The following is a 21,292-nucleotide window of genomic DNA, read 5'->3' on the forward strand; positions in this document are numbered from 1 at the left end:
TATGATAAAGTTTACAAATATTTCTCTAAATGTGAATAAAAAGTGATGTTTTAGGGCTAAATGTGGAGAAATGTTGTTGTTATTTGTAGTGTGCGCAACTTTACAATCGGCGCCCCATACGCATCTTGTTTAACCTTTCTTTCTTTCTGATTATAATATTCGGCCTATAGACGAGAGTTTATTTAAGTAAAAAGAGTAGACTACTTACACACGATATTCTGAATACAAGAAAATGTTGTGGAAAGCAGCCTAGGCCAATAGCCCAAACTTAAGTTTAATAAAATAATTGTAATGATTTTTATTTTTAATATTTCTTCCTAAAAAAGGGGGCATAACTATGAACTTTGAAGAAAAAAAGATGTCTATAGTTACCTGTACAGTAACTATAGACTCCACACTTATACACTGTATTGAAGTAGGGTATACTGTGTGGTCTTAAGGTCCTCCACTGTAGGAAAGCAGGCATATCTATTCAGTGGCTTTAGGGACTACTGTAGGAAAGTTGTGATTGAAGAAGTCTTTTTCCTTAGATTTGCAACAGGTCTTGGCTTAGTTGCTGGCTTGTGTGTGATGTTTCCTTCCACGCAAATTAACCCTGGAAAGACCCAGGTGTTATGCAAATGTCGGTTTACTGTGTGAAAGGTGATTGGCATTTCCTGCCATTAAGAAGCCCCAAGTAGCCTCCGCACTCCCCATAAAAGAGTGAGAGCTGCGTGGATCTGATTCCTTTCACGATGGGTTAAATGGCATTGCGGGGTAAGAACCAGTTTATCCAGTCTCATGAATCGAGTGCTTCCGTCAAGCTCGAAAAGTTACATAACCTTTCCGTTTCAAAATTTTACAATAAAACGACAATTAAGCCTCGCTTTTTCTTTTTCTTTTTTAAAAAGTTTTTTTTACAAAGTTTATTAACAGCAGCAAATCTGCGACACAATAAAAGTGAAAATAGGAACGTAGAGGTGTTTGGAAAAAAAATGTAATACAAATATATTTTTGTTGGTTATTTATTTAGCCTAGTTTGTGACTAACAAAGCACATTTCAAAACATATTTCAAAACCTTTTGGGATGCAGACTATATTGTCTTTTACTCTCAAAAAAATTGTTTACTTTTCTGAACAAAAACTTAGGCTTTGGGCTACTTAATGACACTTTTGTACCAGGTCACCAGTAGAGACCAGGAAGCATTATAGAGCGACTGAGGGAAAGTGTTTGGAAAAGAGGGGGGAAAGATAACATAATAATAATATTAATAAATGAATAAACAATAATAATTAAAAAGATAAATAAATAAATATATTAGAAGGGGGATTGGTATTTGGGTAAGACAGGGGTGTTGAAATTGTAAGGTGTATGTTGATGATGTGTTATGTGTTATGTGCTATTAAAAGTACTTTGTTCGGATGATTTATTAAAGAAGGATGACTTGACAAGTGTGGAAACCTTTACTTAAAAGAGGGCCGCTGTGTGTGTGATAGTTCCTAATATTTCCAGTCTATGGATAGTTCTCAGTCAGGTTATGAATAGTCAAAGAAAGATTCATATTAAAGAAAGATGTTTATCAGAATAACTACTAACTCAGTGGCAAACTGAAATAAAAAAAACCCAGCTGTCATTAGACCCTGTGTTTTTTATTGGCATATAGCAGGCTAGTTTAAAAGTCTTGTGATTCAGACTGCTGATTGCAATTCAAGACTGAAATTATACTGGCACTGACTCTGAGATAAACAATGGGGACACGACCGTCTCATTTTTTTTAATGAACTGTGCGTTGCAATATCCTTGAGCTTTTATTTTGAAGTACCCATTCGTCACTTCGTTTATAATCGGTTCGTTCCGTACGTAGCTTGATGGCGTAGCAGCGTGGCTCGACCTGAGGCGGGCTGGCAGAGGGAGGAGAGGGAGTGTCTGCTGGGTGTAGCAGCAGCAGCAGCAGCCTGACGTCTTGTTAGTGTGAATGAGTTAGGGGGGGGGGAGAAAACACTGACAACAGCTCAGCAGGCGAGACAGTCGCGGAAACTGAGAGACAATTTTCTTTTGTAACTTCTTCCCGCTTCCTTCCTTTCTCCCTCCACCTGTATGACTTCGTGAAGACAAAAGGTAAAAGACAACTTTTTAACGTTACTGCTAATGACATTCAAATATTCCCACCGTTGTGAAAGTTCATAAAGCTAATGTAGCAGGTGCACCATCTTTATGACTTCTTTTAACCTAAGTAGTCTGTTCAATGTAATTTTATCCTAAATGAGAGTATTTGTCATACATGTAGGTCCTTACTAATAATATCAAACACAAGGCTTATGGGCTCATAAGCTTGAATTAAATGTAAAGTTAAACTAATTTATCTCACTTTCCATTGTTCAGCTGCACTGGTCACACTACTGGTTCATTGACTGGGAGTTCAGTGTTGACGTGTTGATAAGTAACTTATTAACAATCCGTAACTTAACATTTATACTCCTCCAGATGTAACTTCTCACCTTTATTATGTTCTGCGTTATGATGTCCCGATAATTGAATCTTTTAGGACTAGTGTGATCCACACAAGCTTCTCACAGCATCACTAAGAAGTAAGGCTACATTATTAATCCCCTGGACATCAAAACGAAAAGTACCCAGTATAAATTCACGTTAGGCTTGGGTGGCTGACATTCACGGAAAGGTAAACAAGGAAAAAAGACATAAATATCCCACAAGCTAAGTGATTTTTCACTAATGTATTACGCTTGTTGAATGTTGCCTTAATTAAACAAGCAACACAAATCATCTTTCATCTGCAGGTCTCTCTGTGAGACATGGTTAGGAAAAGTTAAACAGATTATCTATCCTTAGTGGGCGGTGCACACAGTTTTTTTTTGATCCCATTACACAACATCATGCACACCCAGAGGTGTTATGTTAGACTAGAGCAATGCAACAAAGATTATCACAAAACATATCACATGCATAAAGTGCCAAAGTGCACACACTGTCTGAATATATTCATTCACAGTAGCTGTAGTTTAAAAGTGTTAAGAGTGACACAGTGAACATTTTGCTGACACACTGAACTGCACAATATAAAAGTGTATAGGGTGTGGAGTTACCGGTTTGTACTAAAGTCGTACTGGTCAAACCAGATGACATGCTGCATACAATACCTTTGGTATCTAGTGTAACAAATTTGGGAATGCTACTGTTATCTTTTTCACACGCTGTTCAAATGTGGACTTTCATCGGTCAAGGTTTTTAGCTTTCACCAAAATGATCACGTGACAGTACTTAAATAACAGCTTTCAGTGGTTTTGTTTCAATTGAAGATCTGGTTGTATTGTGTTACTGCAGACCATAATGTTGATGCTGATGACTCATCAGGGCTTCTTTATTCTCTGACAACATGTTTCCTTCTTGCCTGCCTGCCTGCCTGCCTGCTTTGATTCCTTTTTTTTTAGTAGCTTTGATTAAAAAAAAAAATACAAATACTCTAAGGCTGCTTACCACAGCAGAGGCTGCCACAGCAGACTGTTTATGGATACAGCTTTTCAAAGACCTAGTGCTGATGTGTTGAATAGAAACAATAGAATAGAGGTTAGTTCATGTTTCTTAGAACACAAAGAAAGAGTTTAACTTTCACAATTATGACGATTTAGACAATATAAAAACTTCAACATTTTATCAGTTTCCCACAGCTATATCGCTATATGTATGTATGATTTATGTTGATTCATTTAGTTGGATCAGTCTAAACCAAAAATGACCCTGAAAGTATCAACCTGATGGGAAAAGTCAAGTATTGATTTTTTGTTAGATTATACTTTGTTCTTTATTGTTTGAGGAAAGAGGGGGACATTTTTTAATGGTTTCTAATGTGCAAGTGTGACCATCACTTTTGATTATATTTAACTAAGAAGAAGAAACAGAGAAATATATAGATCTTTCTCAACAGCATGAAGACTTCCTGATGTTTTCAGTTTCTGGTGTTTGTTCACTTTGATTGATTAGTTTGTCTTTGCTCCCGCAGAAGCAACAGGCTTAACAAATCTAGACCAACCAGACATGTCCAGTCATCTTTTATAACAACAAAAACCAACTGATATGTCCCCAATGAGAGTACTAATGTTTTTCAATTTAAATGTGTGATTTGCCGTATGTAAACACTTCTTCTCCTCTTCTCTTCTAGCGGCTCAGTCATGGAGAGCTCCATTGAGGCTTCCCCGAGTGCTGGCATCTCTCAAACAAAGCCAGCTCTGACCCCCAAACCTCGGCTTGCTCCGAAGCCCTTCTCTCTGCAGAAGAACTCGAACATTCGCTCCATCAATGCTCCAAAGACGGTCAGCTCAACCACTAAAAAAACATTGCAGAAGACTATACCCTCCCCTGCTCAGCAAACCCCCGCCTCTGATTCCAAACCGAGCCCTGTAAGTGTGCTGAACACCAAAAATCAACAAAAAACAACAACAGATACTATCGATTCTGGTGTAGGAAAATCTGATCCTTCCTCACAAACTGCTCCACCCAAAGAAACACCCGAGTCTGAGCTAATCGAGAAGGACGATGTCATCCAAATAAAAGCCAAAGCATCCACAGTTATTGAGCCTGAATCTGAACAGATAGATGGAAAAAAGAAAGAAGAAGAAAAATCAGACATCAAGAAGCTCGAAAAATCCGATGGCGATGTTTCATCTGCATTTGATCCCAAATGTCACTTGGGTAGCATCAGGAAGCGCCTGCCCACGGAGCTCACCTCAAAGTTTGAGTCAGGTGGTCCGTGTTTGCCCCCCCAGCCGAGTAAAAACATCCCAACAATCAAAAACATTGCGAACAAGCCAGAATCTTCAGATCCGGATCAGAGCCCGAGAGCATCAGAACCATCAAACACAGAGAATGAAGAAGGAGGACTGAAGGAGGACTATGGTGGAGGAGGCAGTATAAAACGCAGAATCAGTCTCCTGTTTGACTCTTCATCGAGGCCAGAGGTCATGGCAAAGAGAGACGAGCCAGAAATTGTGAATGGTACAGGAGGAGTGAAAGCGAGAATTAAAAACTGGGTCACAGAGACTAACTCTGAGACTGAGAAGAAGCCTCAAGTTGTGCACAGAGGTCGCTCTAAGAGGTGAGCTCTCCTCCCTTTAACTCTGATGTTTCATACTTCGTGATGCGTTGAGACATGAATAAAAGGAAAACACATTCTCTTGCAAGTGCAATCACGCAATATATTTATTTAAATGTCATGTATGAGTTGTACTGTTTGGATATTGGCCATTTTCACTCCTGATTTAGCTTCTGTTATCAGACAATCGCAACTGATGATTGAAAGCTTTTCTTTGTTTGAACTTGGTGCTTCGGTGATGCAGATAAAATCTCACTGCAGTGTGGAAAGGAACTTTTTTTCCTTCCCTTTCCACCGAGAGAGAAAGGTCTCCCTGTTTCTGTGAAAAAGTAATGAAATGTGCAGGTCTAGAACTGTTCAGGCAGGAACGATGAGCAACACTGTCCTCATTTTCTCTGTATCTTCTTTCTTGCTGTCATTTCTATGGGCCTGGAGTTGGTGGTGAATGTATCGCTGTTCTTGCAGTATCATGATTGGTCAGACTTATTTACTTCAAATAAGTTTTGTCTCGAGTGCAAACCAGGATATAATTTGTTTGTCTGACTCAGTTCAAAGTGTCTAAAACTCATAATTAACACCTGGACTCTGCAATCACTGCTGGTTGCCTGGCAACAACCTCACCGTGATGACAAGACTCTAGAAAGCCAGAGCGCCTGGTCAACATATACTGTCAGCTTGTCACTCTCTGTAAATGGATGGTGCTTATAAAACACTTTGAATGTTTTCTGTGCTTTTACACATGTCACATTCACACAGTGTGATAGCTGCTACGCTAAGTGGCTTACAGACCATCTGGATCTGTACTAATCACATTTACACACATTCACACGACAATATGACTTTGAGGGCGACTAGGGGTTTGGCGTCTATCCTAAAGATACTTCAACATGTAGACTAATACGGAGCCACAATGACCCATCAACATCTTAGCTTTTAAATGAGTATGTATTTGATTAAAAAAGGACTGATGAGCCAGACTAGTAGTAGGTCTGAGCAATATGGGATACATCTATGATGGGCAATGATTTATATAACATTTTATTGTAATATGTTTCAATATTGCAGTGTCAATATGACTTGCCATGATTAAACTAATATTAAAATGTGCTTCAAGGGGACATATTATGAATAATCCACTATTACAGTGTTTTTTTGAACATATATTTGGGTAACCTGATTGTCTACTGACCCACAAAATGTGAAATAAGTCTTACAACACAGAGAAAAATGCTCTGTCTCCAATTTGTTGTCCTTGTGACGTCACAGTGGGATATTGGTAAAAAAAGAAAAATACCCTGCCCTGATATCTCCACCCATGGACTCCAACCCCAGCCTAGAGGAAAAAATATGCGCAGGTCCTCCATTTTTATTCTCCCTACAGAGGAGTGATGTCTACCGGGAAAACTCGGGGGGGGGGGGGGGGGGGGGGGGGGTTCATTACATTTAAAGAGACACACACACCAAAACGGAGCATTCTGAGAGAGCTGGTTTATACAGGGTCACAAACTTCCTCTGGTGCTTGATTCATGTTATATTTTGAACAAAGCACAGCACAGCACAGATGTTTCATTTAGACCACAGGGGAATGTTTGAAAAGGTGGAGAAGGGATAATATGACCTCTTTAATAGCTTAAGAGTTCATTTCCTTCTCTTTGGCAGTATGTTTTTTTCTCTACCTGAGTGTATTAGCTGGTAGCTGAAAGCTAGCTGGTGCTTTATCTTATGAGGGAACATGACGTGACCCTTTGTGTATCCAGTGATAATTCTGATAAGTCAAATTTAGATTGAAAGCATGGATCTATCTGATGTTTTTATTGTCTTTGTTCATATCACAATGATGATAAAAATATGATTCAACAGTCAGAAGTTAGCCCGTATAGGTACATTTCTTGATTTCTGGACTGAGCCATTTCAGATGTTTTCCTACTTTTTTGTCTTCATGCCCAGCTTAACTATTAAGACTAAGTCAATTTAAGCGTCATACTTAAATACTTCAGAAATAAACTCAAGAATTACATTTGTTTTTTCTCTCTCACAGCTTTGAGCCAGGAACTTCTCTAACAGAAGAGGAGACACCTGAAAAACCAAATGTTGAGCCCCCTGCGAGCAAGACATCGTCCAGCGAGGAGGTGGATCATTCTTCAAGAGCGTCGCCTGCTGAACAACCTACAGACACCCCGACGGAAACATCCGAAGGGGCTAGTACAGAAAATAAGTCATCGGAAATCTTGGGAGACCCATCAGAAGAGCGCACACAGAACAAATCCAACGAGGGGGAAGTCCAATTACGGAACCGCAGCCGATCTTTAAGCCAGACCGCCACTGATGAGGGAGACTCAGCTGCCAGTCAAAGTCTGCAGTGTTCTCTGAAGAGGGGCGGAGTCAAACGGCGCTCTGTTCACTTTGGCGTGGTGGAGAGAGATGATGGAGGGCCCCCCGTGCCCCTGGGCTCAGACCCTGATTCCAGCGAAGGAGAGGAAGAAGAGGCACCAAAGGATGACACTGAGGAGGAAACCCCGGAATCAATACCGGTCTACAGAAGAGTGGGTTCACTTCAGAAGAAGAACGATGAGGCGCAAAGGGAAGAAGAGGAACGACTGAAACACGTGGAATTTGAAAAGAGACGGAGGGCAGAGGAGCATGAACAGGCGAATCTAGAGATCGAGCAGGAGCGTAAACGAAAAGAGGAAGAAGAGAGGGAGAAAGAAAAGGCAAGGCAGAGGGAGGAGGAAGAAAGGGAAAGAGTGAGGCTGAGGGAGGAGGAAATGGAGAGAAAGAGGAAGGAGGAGTGGGAAGCAGAGAGGTTTAAAGAAGAAGAGAGAGCGAGGGAAAGGCAGCGAGAAGAAGATATGGAGAGGGAGAGGCAGATGGAGTTGATGCTGAAGAGACAGAGAGAGGAGGAAAAAGAAAAGGCAAGACAAGAAGAGGAGAGACTCAAAAAGGAACAGGAGGAGAAGGAAAAAGAGAGACTGGAGGAGGAGGAGCGACTGAGGGAGGAAAGAGAGAGGCAAAAGCTCAGAGAAGAAGAGAGGGAGAGAGAGAGGGAGTTGATGTTGCAGAGAAAAAGGGAAGAGGAAAGAGAGAGGGCAAAACAAGAAGAGGAAAGGAGCAAACAAGAACAGGAAGAAAGGGTAAAAAGGAGACTGATGGAGGAGGAGAGACTGAGGGAGGAAAGGGAAAGACAGAGGCTAAGAGAAGAAGAGATGGAGAGAGTGAGGGAGGAACAAGAAAGACAGAGGCTAAGAGAAGAAGAGATGGAGAGACTGAGGGAGGAAAGAGAAAGACAGAGGCTAAGAGAAGAGGAGATGGAGAGACTGAGGGAGGAAAGAGAAAGACAGAGGCTAAGAGAAGAGGAGATGGAGAGACTGAGGGAGGAAAGAGAAAGACAGAGGCTAAGAGAAGAAGAGATGGAGAGACTGAGGGAGGAACAAGAAAGACAGAGGCTAAGAGAAGAGGAGATGGAGAGACTGAGGGAGGAACAAGAAAGACAGAGGCTAAGAGAAGAGGAGATGGAGAGACTGAGGGAGGAACGAGAAAGAGAGAGGCTAAGAGAAGAGGAAAAGAGATTCATTCGTGAACAAGAGGAAAAAAGAATTGAGAGAAAACTGACAGAGGAGGAAATGAACTTAGAGAAGCAAAGAGAAGAGGAGTGGGAGAAAGAGTGGTTGAAAAAGACGGAAGAGTTGGGAGGAGAAAAAGGAGAAGAGGAGAGGGGAAGAGAGACAGAGTTGATGTGGCAGAGACAGAAAGAGGAGAGACAAAGACAAGAGGAGATGGAGAAAGAAAGGGTAAGAGAAGAGGCAGAGAAGAATGAGCAGAAAAGGCTAAAAGAGCAGCAACAAAAAGAAGAGATGGAGAGAATGAGGGAAATAGAAATGGAAAAGCTAAGGTTAGAAGAAGAGAGGCAAAAAAGAGAAAAGAAGGCAGAATCATCTCTTCCCCCCTCAGCAAAAAAATCAGAGAGTCAAATTGAAGTAGTTTATGATGACTTCTCTGTCAAGCAGCCTCTGATGGATGTGGATTTCGATGACTTTTCCGTCAAACCCAAGAGATGGGGATCACAGGCCAAAGCGGAAGCTAGTCCGGCCACCCGAAGATGGGAAGAGGATCCTGCTGAGAAACAAGAAGTGGAAGCGCTGGTGCCAATGGAGGTCAGCCAGGGGGGAAATAAAGAACCGGACAGCCCACTGCCCACATTAACCCAGAAAAGTCCTGTGGAAGAGGAGGTGGTACAGCTCATCTCCATAAAGTTTGTAGAAGAGGAAATGGTGATGGAGAGGGAGAGGGAGAAGGAGCGCGAGGAGAAGGAAACGAAGGAGGCGTTGGAGGAGGAGACGACAAAGGAAGATGAAGAAGACAAGCAGGAGGTAAACACTTCTTGGTCTCTTGTTTATTTTTTTTCTACCAATGAATCACATCAGCCACACACACCTCACCTGCACTAACACATCGCAATTCCAGTGAATAGCATCTTGTTTTACTTGCTTCAGCCGGATCAGTCACAGGTTAAGAGCTTGAGTGTGTGTTTGTGTGTACGTCTAGGTGTGACACTGAGTAATCAATTAAGCATGACCTGAAATGCACTGCTACATGCCAATTGTCAGTGGTATTCTCTTGTTTTATTCACAGCTAGAGCTATCTTCTCACATTTGAAAACCTCAGTGTTGCCGAATGAAGAGTTAGGAGGCGTGACAGTAAAAAACACATTGTTGCTCATTTTGCATGGATTTTAATTTGTGTCACTTCACTCATAATTGTTTGATCACACTGTATAAACCCTTCATGTCTCATGTGATGTGTGTATGTAACAGGAAGACATCATAACAGGAAGTGAAGTGCAAACCAGTTTACTTGTAGCTACTTTCACTTTTGCTTTTTTTTGTGCCTGACGCAAAAACATTTAACTTTCAAAGTACAAAACGCTTTAAATAGACCATTATGGCATGGCTTTATGAAAGTGTGATATATTATTTCACATGGACACCTGGGATTGGTTATCTCCAGCAGTTATGGGTGAGTCTTTCAAGAACGGTTTCGTAATAAGTGATCATCGTTTTGAAACAAAGTACAGCAATCTCAGGGAGGATCCTGCTTTGCATTTATTTCTTGTCTTTTAAGACAGGTCGCTAGCCTCTCTCATCATAATCAATGGCACCTAATATAATTGAAGTATCGGTATCACAGAGATTTAGAAAAAGAACATTTATTATTTGAGATTCTATATAGTTTGTTTATGAACTCCGAGTTGCATCTGTTTTTTGTTTTTTTTTGCACTAGTGCCAAAAGCAACATTTCCATTGGAACAACAATTTAATCTAATCTCTTATCTCTTATCTGCATTTCTATTTATCTAACTACTACTTCCTTTAGTTTTTTTTTTCTGTTTTCTTGCTTTATTCTCAGCTTGACTATCCATTTGATGGTGGTAGTTTCATAATGGTGTAAACCAGGGGTGCCCAAACAGTCGATCGCGATCGACAGGTAGATCGCTGACTGATTCTCAGTCGATCGCGAGATGTTTTGTCAATATAAAATACAATTGTAAAATAGAAAAGTGATTTCATTTTCATCTCATTGCAGTTTTCCCACACACGATACCTGTGTGGGGAGCCCAAGTATACTTCCGACCTGTGTGTATTTAATTTTTCATTTATTCATGAAATTGCTGCGTGCATGAGAGAGCGAGCGGCGGAGATAGAGAGAGAGAGAGAGAGCGCGCAAGAGAGAGAGTGCAGGCATGCGCAATGACGTGCAGGTAAAACCGGGGGGGGGGTAAATGTTTTACCAAAAAGTCATATATAGAAACTATGCTACGAGTATTAAGCGCATTTGATGAAGCTGCAGCTACTTTTCTCTGCTCCTCTCTGCTGTCATGACTGTGAGCATCGCGGGGGACGAGACACACCAACAAACAGCGCAAACGCACACACACGCGCACACGCAACCACTGGAGCGTGCAGCCACCACGCGAACCTTTTTACTTTTTACTTTTAGTGCTACAGCACACAGTTGATTCGTGATCCGTACGGACCGAGGTGGGAACACACGTGACCCGGTCAAACAGTCGGTTGGACTTTACTCCGTTCACTCTCACCGTGTCTGCAGCTAATTTAACAAAAGCAAAATCATCTCACAGCAGCCTGCTGTAGTCTGTGAACATCTCCACACAGATTAAAGTTGTTTGTTGTAAACTAAATTAAGGGGAAAACATATGTGATATAAATACAAACTTGATATTAAATTGTAGCCTACCCTAAAATAAGAGTTTAAAAAAAAGTATGTCGATATTGCATTCTTTTTTACAGAACTCTCATTTATTATTTTCTGTTTGTTGTGTGAGTATTAAATGCGTTTGTAGGCTGTTGGTAAAGGCTATGGCTCACTATGTGGACTGGTAGATCTCGGCAGACTGGTAACTTTAAAAGTAGATCTTGGTTCAAAAAAGGTTGGGCACCCCTGGTGTAAACAAATAAAGAGTGATTTTTGTCTACATAGAAATAAAAGGAAACAAATAGTGCACAGTCCTTTTTAGCTGTTAAAGTAAGAGAAGCCTACACATGAATGTTTTCTACTTCTGAAAAGTGACCTTTACGACTTATAGGTTGATCCCCATTAGTTTCATTTTCAGTGACTAAATGTATAACGTAGATCTAAAGTATGAGTGTTGAAGTCTTTGACAACTTTCAAAGTAGGCAATCACGATCTATAATCACTTATGTATGCATGATAAAACATGTTGGCTTCTTCTAACACTGAGTTTATTTAATGTTTCAGTTGATGCACATTTAAAAGCCCATTGTATCCATGGTACAGCAGCAGTCAAACAAACCATGTCCGGGCTAACTTCTGGGCGTAGCTATAAAAGAACGTCATCACTGTTCAGTCTGACTGAAGCATTTCTAATCACTTTAGGGTTCTAAAGATTTACGCATGTTGAAGGGAGATTCTTTTTTTCTCCTGAGCGGTGTTAGCCTACCTGTAAATCAACAAAACAAAGGTCAAAATGAAGCGCCTAAAAAGACCTACAAACAAGTAAAAAGACACCAACATGATTGACTATATGAATTAAGATTACACTTAAAAAACATGATTATTGAAAATCTGAGTCTGACCGTGGTATGGAGAATTGACTGCACTTTACTTTAGAAGAGAGATAGCATCAGACCCAAACAGCTCAAGGCAAACAGAGCTGCAGATAGCACCTATTAGTCTTTACTTAATAGTAAATGAACAGCTGACATCAGTGCACCAGTCAGGACGGACCAGTTCACCACCTTTTTGGACATGCAACATTTTTGCAAAGTTAATGAAAACTCTGTAACCCCCGAAGTGTGTGAGTGTTTGTGTTATCATCTTTGTGATAACATGTCTCTGTTTGCATGCTTCAGGAAATAAACCGACCCACAAAATCAGTGAGCTTCTGTAAAAGGGCCATTGTTCAAAACCAGTGGTATCGGAGTATGTTTGTGTTAGTACAACCCTGTTTTCACCACATGGTGGTGCTGCTGCTGCTCTTAAAAAAAATCACTTCCTTGTTCTACTCTACAGACAACAACACCTTTAGCTCCCATAGAGCACCTTACACTGTTATTAAAACACTCATCAGAGTGAGTTAACATTAAAAATGAAATCATTTCTGTGCTCCATGGAAACCTTTGAGGAAAGCTTTTATTTTTGTCTTTGTCACAGCAGAATAAGGAAAGTGTTTTCTTGGTAAACATGAGCTCTGCAGCCAACCATGCATGCTCATTCAGGCTACTGACTCAAAGACAGACAGACAGACAGATGGATGGATGGATCTTATAGTGTGAAGAGCTGAGATGCTATGTGGTCATCATGTCCTCATTTGGATCTGGTCAACAGGGCAGCGTGTCAAAATGTCCATACATGGTGCCCCTCTTTCCCAGTCTCTTTCTCTCTCCTTTATCTCTCCACCCCGTTCTAGGAGAGCCCATCAACATACCCCCCCCCCCCCCCCCCCCCCCACATACTATCTGCCACACTTACAGACAAAAGAGGATGGGCTAAACCACAGACAAGATAGTTTTCATCCACTGTCCATTCTTGCCCGTAATCTAGTGGTCGCTGTTGATCAAACTTTTATTTCAACTCTCCAAAAAGTCTTCCTGTTTTCTGCTGCTCCCTCTGCCGTTTCCTCTGACAAAGAGCTGCTTCATCCAGTTACCTGCATGTACCTACGGGGGAGCACCGAAAGGCTGTTGCAGAGAGCAGCTCTTTCCGGCCGACCACACCTTCCTTCTTTTGGGATTTTCCACATCGGAGCACAGTGCTCGGCTTTGTTTTGACGTGCTCTGACATCACTCAGGTCTAAAGGAGATAAAGGGCTGATCTACTTTACTTTACCTTGCTTTGGATGTTTGGAGTAGCCGATATTTCTCACGCTGCTTGTTCTTTCTGTTTTTCCTGAATGACAAATGGAGATGTGATGTGAGCAGGGATGTAGTTGAACAAGCAACGAGGCTTGACTGAGGCAGAAACAAGTCTCAACAAAAGACAGACATGAAAGAGGGAACTGTTGAGATACTTTTTGTGCAGGACTAAACTTTTTTCTTTTTTTTTTTCTTTTGACGCAGAGACCTCTGTCAGTGTCTTTAAATAGACTAATATGTGATGATTGGAGAGTCTTTTTATGGACTGCTTCTGCTCAGGATGTCACATCCATCATTGTGAATGCTGCAGTGGAATAATGTTGTCACAGTGTAAACACATGCCCTCTCAGACTGTTTACCTCTTTACTGAAAGCAAATAATGGACTGTTGCAGGAAGTTTTTTTGTGGACTATAAAAATATGGAGATAGAGGAGGAATCTAGTTCAATGAAATTATGGACTGTCCGCCGTTTTGGATGACATCACAAACTTTAGAAACTTTGTGCTTCCTTTCCTGTCGGCTCTCTCAAAATGATGAATGAGAGCAAGATCATAGACACAGCTTCCTGACTCACCCAAACATCAACCACACCTCAGCGTCTGTGATGACCCGGATTCCAATGGTGTCCTTAGTGGCTGTACAACCATCAGTTTGAGTTTTTTTTTTTTTTTTCAATATGCAGTACTTTGGAGGGAAACTGTCGGCTGCCCAGCTGCAAATGGCGGGCTTGGTGGGCAGCATGCGACGCTCCTTGCAAGGGGCTCTGGATCTGGTGTGGGGCACTGCAGAAGAGAAGCAGGAGGAGGAAGAGGAGGATAAAGAAGAAGAAGTAGAAGAAGAAGGAGGTGGAGATAGTGGAGGACGGTTTCAGAGAGCCGTGGCACCGCTCCGGAGTTTTGCCAGACGCAGCAGGAGGTCCCTGCGCCGCTTCTCTGTCAGAAGTCGCCAGACTCTGCAGAGGACATCCACTGAAAGCTGCTCAGTAAGAGCTGACACAGTTATCCAGCTGATTTTCAATGTGCAGGTTTATAATAATGGAACCCAAGAGTTCAGCTGCTCTATACAGTTTACATAAAGGATCCATGTTAATAGATGACTGCGATTGTGACAAGGGGAGAGCAGCAGGCGGTTTGTTTCAGGAAGGATGCAGGGCCGTGATAAAAGTTTCCCATATTTAGTGTTTTATCAGAGCTAATGCATGTTGTGGTGTGACAGCGATAAAACAAAGGACTGTAACAAAGTGTGGCTTTGTTAGATAAGCCACGGCTGTGTGTTTCTGCCCTCTGCATCTGTGACTGCCTATTTGTTGAAGAGGAGGTATGCTACCAAGAAAGGCATGGCACGAGAGCAAAACAAGCGGGTATCTTATTGTTGTGTGGTTCAGAGAGGAGGCAGGTTTAGAGACGTTCACATGCTGAAATCTTTCTCACTATTTGAACAGTTTACCAGCTGCTGCTTGAATGTGAGTGTGTGTGAAAATGTGTGTGTGTGTCTGTGTCAATGCATATGTGAGTTAACAACCATATGAAAGTAACTTGAAGGCCAGTTTCCCCTTTCATGTACATGATCCATTGCTTCCTGTTATTGGAGGTGATGTTTTGTTGATTAGTCCTCATCTTCAGTTTAAGATTTTTTTTTTGTGTGTGTTTGTTCCTGCGGCATCTTCGGGGTTGTTATCCTCTCCGACTCCCCCGCACATCAACAACATCCCCTCTTATACATTCCATTGACCATGAAAAATATGTGTTGCACGTACACTATAATAAAGCTGCCTCTGTCTTGACTTGCACAGCCTGCTGTACCTGCACAGTCACACATACACACACACACACACACACACACACACACACACACCCACACACATTGATGTTTCTTGTGTCTGCATTGCTGGGGGTTGTTGAGTTGTTAATTTCTACATTCCTTAAGGAAACTATAAGCATGCCTCAATCGATTGTTTATGTGTATAGCTCTAAGTCAAAGCTGCACTTAGATACTTTTTTCCACCAGCTTAACTCCCTTTTTGATGGAAAAAAGTACCAATCGTTTTACCAACAAACGCAGAGTAAATTATCTGTGTTCCCCCAGCAAACGTTCCTCTTTCAGTTCAATGTTTGGTTAAAAAAAAAACTTAACTGGACTTCACTAAGACTCTCATCAACATGGGTTCAAGCCATAGCTAGCATTACACTCTCAGTCAGCGCATATTGTCTGACAGGCAGCTTCTGATATAGCTGCTGGTAATAATGTAGCATGTAGCTGAGAGAAAGAAAAGCCACATATTTTCTTACAGGCGATAGTGATAAGTCAAAACACAGCTCTGAGCAGAGTCATTTATAGAATTATAGTTTTTTAGATGGCCAGAATCACAACTCCAAAAGAACACTCAAGTTGCTCTGTATAGAGTATGTGTGCATAAAGGAAACAGTTTGCCTACGTGTTCAATTTCTAACTTAAAATAGTGATAATATGGATTTTTTTTAAATCTATTTCCTCTGACTCCAGGTTGATTTCAGGATGTTCAAAGTGGTGTTGCAAAGAGAAAATGTTTACATTTCTAAAACTTGAGAAAAGTTTGGTTTCCTTTTTCATTGAATATCTGTGAAAAAGAGATGCACTTGTCTGTTGCCTCATTATACCGATGACAGGAAGTACTCCAAGAAGGAAGAGTTTTTTTCTTTTGAAATCACCTGAAGATTTTAGAGGCGAATGTTTCACTAAAAATCATGTAAGTTAAACCTAATTAAATGTAGTAGCTACTTCAGTCAGAAAGGTGAGGCAGATTAAGGCTGAATACATGTTTGTGGAATTGCACCACCTGTAGACTTTGTTTTGCTTTTAGCAGACAAACACCGCCCGTGGTTGTCTCTAGAAGTCTATTCAGTGGTGCTGTGGTGTAGCCAGAGAACAAGCCTGCAGATGAAGCTGCTCTGTGAGCTGTGACAGATAAATGTACTTATGAAGGAGATGTGTGTGAAATCATACCGAGAAAGGGCTGTTTATTTGAGGATTGTTTTGTATCCAGGTAACACAGGGATGTGCCCCTTGACGAAACTTGAAGTGAGCTAAAAGGAATGTGTGTATGAGGATGTGAGCTGTGGTTGGTTTTGTTTGGAACGTGCGTTGTGTATGTATGTGTGTGTGTGTGTGTGTGTGTGTGTGTGTGTGTGTGTGTGTGCGTGTGCGTGTGTGTGTGTGTACTGATGCATTCCACCATGTGGGCGTGAGAGTATGAGTGTGTTTGGTGTGTCTGCTTGTGCATATAGGTGTATATGCCAGTGTGTTCCTGTGTGTGCGTGCATAATCACGCTCGTGGTGTTTATTGAGGACAGCCCAGCCTCTGTGACCTGCTCATTAAAAGATGCATGCTCGGCTGGTCCTCAGTCCTCTCGCCCTCTGTAGTTAGTCATCTTGGCTCCGCACACGGTCCACTTTCTCCCGGCCTGAGCTCCACCATGTGAACTCCTAATGTGCAAGATTTTCAGATCAAAAGAGCATTTACACTATTTGAGTATATACGCTATGTAAGTCAACCAAAAGAGAGAGAGGAAGAGTAGCAAGCCAAGTTTTGTAAAAAAAAAAAAAAAAAAACCTTTCGATGCAGTTTATCCAACAAATAAGCATAACTTGCTTAATGTCCTAACTGGTTGTGTTGAGAAAGCTGTTTTTCTGCCTGTTTCCAGTTTGTTATTGAATTGTCTGTTTTCTGTCTCTCAGGCACAGGTTAACAGTTATGGCAGAACAGAAGAGGACAAAGACACTGATGCCTTGATCGACAATGAGCCAGACCAGCAGCGTGAGGCCCGTGAGGAGCCGTCTGAAATTGACAGGTTGGAAAGTTGCACTTTTAACACCAAACAAACTCCACACTCTGTGAACAGCCGACCTCCCAGATGTCTGTTCAAGTGGATTCCTTTTTTTTTTTTTTCCAAAAACAGACCAACAGGCAGGATCAGACAGGTTTACAGTGTCATCCTTTTTTTGTCTTTCTACTGACAGCATGGCTTCACATAGAGGGGATTTGATTTAGAATGAGCATACCCTGCAAACCAAAGCCTGACAGTATAGCTGTGCTACATTAAAGAGTGAAAGTGCATCACCCAAAGGTGTAAGTTTAGCCCTTGTTTCTCAAAATGATCAGCGTGGCCTTTAGTGCAACCTAAACCAATATACGTGTGAACTGAACTTTGTGAGGTCAAAACGTAAACATTCAGTATAACGAGACACGTAGTCTACCGTCTTAAAAACTATATATGTGTTTGAATTACTCACAAATATAAATACATTCTGTTTGAGGGTTTTAAAACAGAAATTAAATCAGAAAAAAAGACTTTATTTAGATATATGCAAATGTACTTGTAATAATAAAATAAATGAAAACAATAATGGTTTAACAACTTTCTGTTTTGTAATGGGTTTTTTTTCTCATAAATCTTGTGACAGCATAATCAAGAGTAGCTGCATACTTTATACTGATAGTAAGCGCTTACAAGTATATTGGAGAGTTGAGATCATTGTGCCCTCTTGTGGTTCATAGAACACAACACAGAAGAGTGGAGCTTAGAGCAGTTTAAGTTAATTTAACTTCAACTAAAATAATCCAAAATAAAGCACAATTATAATGCTCATTTTAATCTTGGTTCAAAAATAATTTCAATGACATTTTCTTTCTTTTCAGTCCAGAGCCCGTGCCTGAAGAAGCCCCTGAAGAAGCCCCTGAGGGCTCCCCTGAGCGCTCCCCTGAAGATGCTGATATGACAGATTTTCACACCGTGGAAGAGCCAGCTCCATTCCCCGAGGTGGGTTATTCTTTTCTTTCTAATCCTCCCGCCTTTGTGAGCAGTGGCAATTCATTTCTGTATCATTAACTGCATGCATTCAGTATGTTTTGATCATTCTGTGTTTGTCTGTGCACAGAGCTCCAATCCTCTCCTTGACACCAGCGTGCAGAGATCGAAGGCCGACCTCGGTAAGAGGCGAATTCGGTCACGTCCGTCCAAGGTGTTTCGTTCAGGCTTGTCGGCGAAGGAGAGCCCTGACTGGAGGTGTCATGACTCCACAGGTTATTACAGCATCATCTTATCTTGTCTTCACTGAAGGATAGAGCTCATGGGATCTTTCATTTCAAAATGTCAGCAAACACTTCTGCTCCAGGCAAACAGCAGTCTCACTGAGTCTTTTGACTGATCTGCTTTATTTCAATGTTTTTAGATGAAAAGGAGGCAAATCAAAAGGATTCAGACTCTGAGGAGGAGCAGCCTCAACTGAAGAAAGTCAGTACTACTCCTCCCTCCTCTAAGAGAGTCCCCGTCTTCCCTGGCTTGAGTCCTTCATCCCTAATTGTAAGTTCTGAGTTTGAGAAGAACATCAGATGTAATATATCATATCTCATGCTACAAATGAGAAGTATTTGAACTAAGCTAAGTGTATTTAACTTGCTCCAAAGGCTAAGCTTAAAAGGAGAACAGGTGGAGGACGGACCGGAGGAGGAGAGCAAACAGAGGAAGACAAGGGAAGGGAAGAGAAGGAAAGCCAAAAAGAGGAAGACACCGCACCATCTCCCTCTCTGCTGTCACGTTCTCCTCGCTCTCCCGCTCATCTAGCGGGGGCTGCACGAGTGCTGCCACCCATAGGTGGTGCAGACAAAGGGTAAGAAAAGAGTTTGACTGCATCAAACCATTATTCAAAATTGGATATGTACTTTTTATTATGACACTTCTCTGAATTTGTGGTGTAACATTCAGTGCCGTCGCCTCTCCTGCCTGGCTGAAAGAACTCAAGTCCAAGAAACGTCTGAGTCAGTATGACGGGGAGGCGTAGCAAGCATCAGGTAGGTTGATAATGAAATATGTAATACAGAGATTCTTGACTACCTAAAGACATTTATTCTGCAAACGTAAAATCATAACAACTCCGGGTGGCTGTGGCTCAGTTTGTAGAGTCGTCGCCTCTCAACTGGAAGGTCGAGGGTTCGATCCCCAGCTTAGCGACATGTCTGATGTGTACTTGGGCAAGACTCTTAACCCCGCATTGCTCCCGCTGCTTCGGTGGCGGTGTATGAATAGATTAGTGTTGTACTTACATTCTGATGTACGTTGCTTTGGATAAAAGTGTCTGCTAAGTGAATTGTAACGTAACAACTTGCCTTAAAAGTTTTATTTCTACACAAGAGGAAAGCTCTGTTTTTGTGCAAAACATGAATTAACAGGGGTCAATGTGTATATATCCAATGGTATTATTTAAACTCTTTCTTGTATTAACATATTATATAACAAAATTCATAAGAAGCACTTCAGAGATGTAAAACCCTCAAACTACTCATGAAATAAGGACGATTGTTGGACATGAGATGATCGGACATAGAGGAGCATTGAGCACACAAGCTTTGACATTTGTCTTATGCCCAGAATAACTTCTGTCGGAGAGATGGGAGTATCTTACAGGAGTAGTTTGCTCGTGAGTCATAGTGTACAAAAGCTGGATACATTTGAGGTGATAGAAAGCGAATGGTTTAAACCTTCGGGCAGTGCTATCAGGAATACATTTCATGCAAACTGTGACTAAACTGACAGCAAAGACAAAAACATCTCTAAAAATTCTTCTCTTGTCATGATAAAAAATGCCCATAAAAAAAAAAAAAGCGTTCTTATATTTATGCATGTAAAGCAAAGTGAAAGGGACGTGTCTATGTACCAGGGTTATGGATTACAGTGCCATTTGGACTACCCTACCCTAAACAGATCTAACAACCTAAGTGAGAGATGTTGAAGTATTTAATACATTTGATGACCCCTGTCTGTTTTCAAAACTTCCTCCTGAATGATCCTATTTGTTGTTCCCTTTAGGTCACACTGAGATCTTACTGCTGCTTCTGCTGTGAGACACCTTGCTGTGATGGCTCGTGTTTACACTTTGAGTGCCTTAATTTGGACCTCTACCGAGAAACGCTGGAGGGAAGATCAGGCTTTCCTGATCCAAGAGGCCATCAAGAACTTTGTTCATCTTGTTGATAAGATATGTTGCCAATTGCTCTGTGCCAAGACTGTGATGTGTTCAATGCCAAGTACACATTTGATCTTCTGTTGTACAGAGGCTTAGTGAAGGGGTAGAACCACAGCGTAGTTTACAGCATTATTGTATGAATGTGCAAATCCATCATTTACAGACTGGGACTGATGACACTAGGCATCCAGCAAGTCCAACATCCACGATAAAAACACTTGTACAGAATATACTGAATATAAATAATGCATTGCACCTTTTGCGTACTTACTGTAAATGTACAAAATGTCTTCAAAATTATCTTTCTAATCACAGATCATCCCAACTAATCATGGAAGCACTTTAAGATTTTTTTCTTTTCTTTTTTGGGGGGTTTTTGTTTTTACAAATGACCGTCCATGCAATACCTCGTAACAACAGAATTAAGTGCCTAACTGTAGAAGCAGGGTCAAGGGAATGTATCTTTATCTTTTTAATAAAAACTTCCTGTTTTTTCTAATTCAAAAACTCAATTGCTTGTTTGGGCAGCAACACTGAGCTGGGAGGATTTTTTTTGGCATGCTATGAGAAAATATGTTTTGTAAAATGTTTAACTGAGCGAAATGTTTTAATATGCTCTCAACTATTTTATGTGCCTTTTTAATGTTTAGAAAATGACGCGCTATCACTGCTGTAATCATCTTTGATTAACAAACTGTATGATAAGAGGAAACTGAGGGAATTTTATTAAAAATAATTCTATGAAATGCCATCGAGTGTGTATTTTTGGTGGGAAACTTAACTTCTATAGTGTACAAGTCGTGTGCGACCATGTCG

General features: G+C 41.1%; 1 protein-coding gene across 1 annotated transcript; it reads left to right on the forward strand.

Moving 5' to 3' along the window:
• Positions 1-1,920: 1,920 nt before the first annotated feature.
• Positions 1,921-21,227, forward strand: tnks1bp1 (tankyrase 1 binding protein 1). Its single transcript, XM_065955026.1, has 10 exons — positions 1,921-2,098; positions 4,158-5,090; positions 7,126-9,454; positions 17,192-17,304; positions 18,153-18,273; positions 18,392-18,536; positions 18,686-18,816; positions 18,921-19,123; positions 19,219-19,304; positions 20,320-21,227. The coding sequence occupies exons 2-9, from the start codon at positions 4,168-4,170 to the stop codon at positions 19,292-19,294; spliced, it is 4,041 nt and encodes a 1,346-aa protein (XP_065811098.1). The 5' UTR covers positions 1,921-2,098; positions 4,158-4,167; the 3' UTR covers positions 19,295-19,304; positions 20,320-21,227.
• The last annotated feature ends 65 nt before the right edge of the window (positions 21,228-21,292 follow it).

Source organism: Labrus bergylta, chromosome 5 (genome assembly GCF_963930695.1).
Source record: "Labrus bergylta chromosome 5, fLabBer1.1, whole genome shotgun sequence".
Lineage (NCBI taxonomy): Eukaryota > Metazoa > Chordata > Actinopteri > Labriformes > Labridae > Labrus > Labrus bergylta.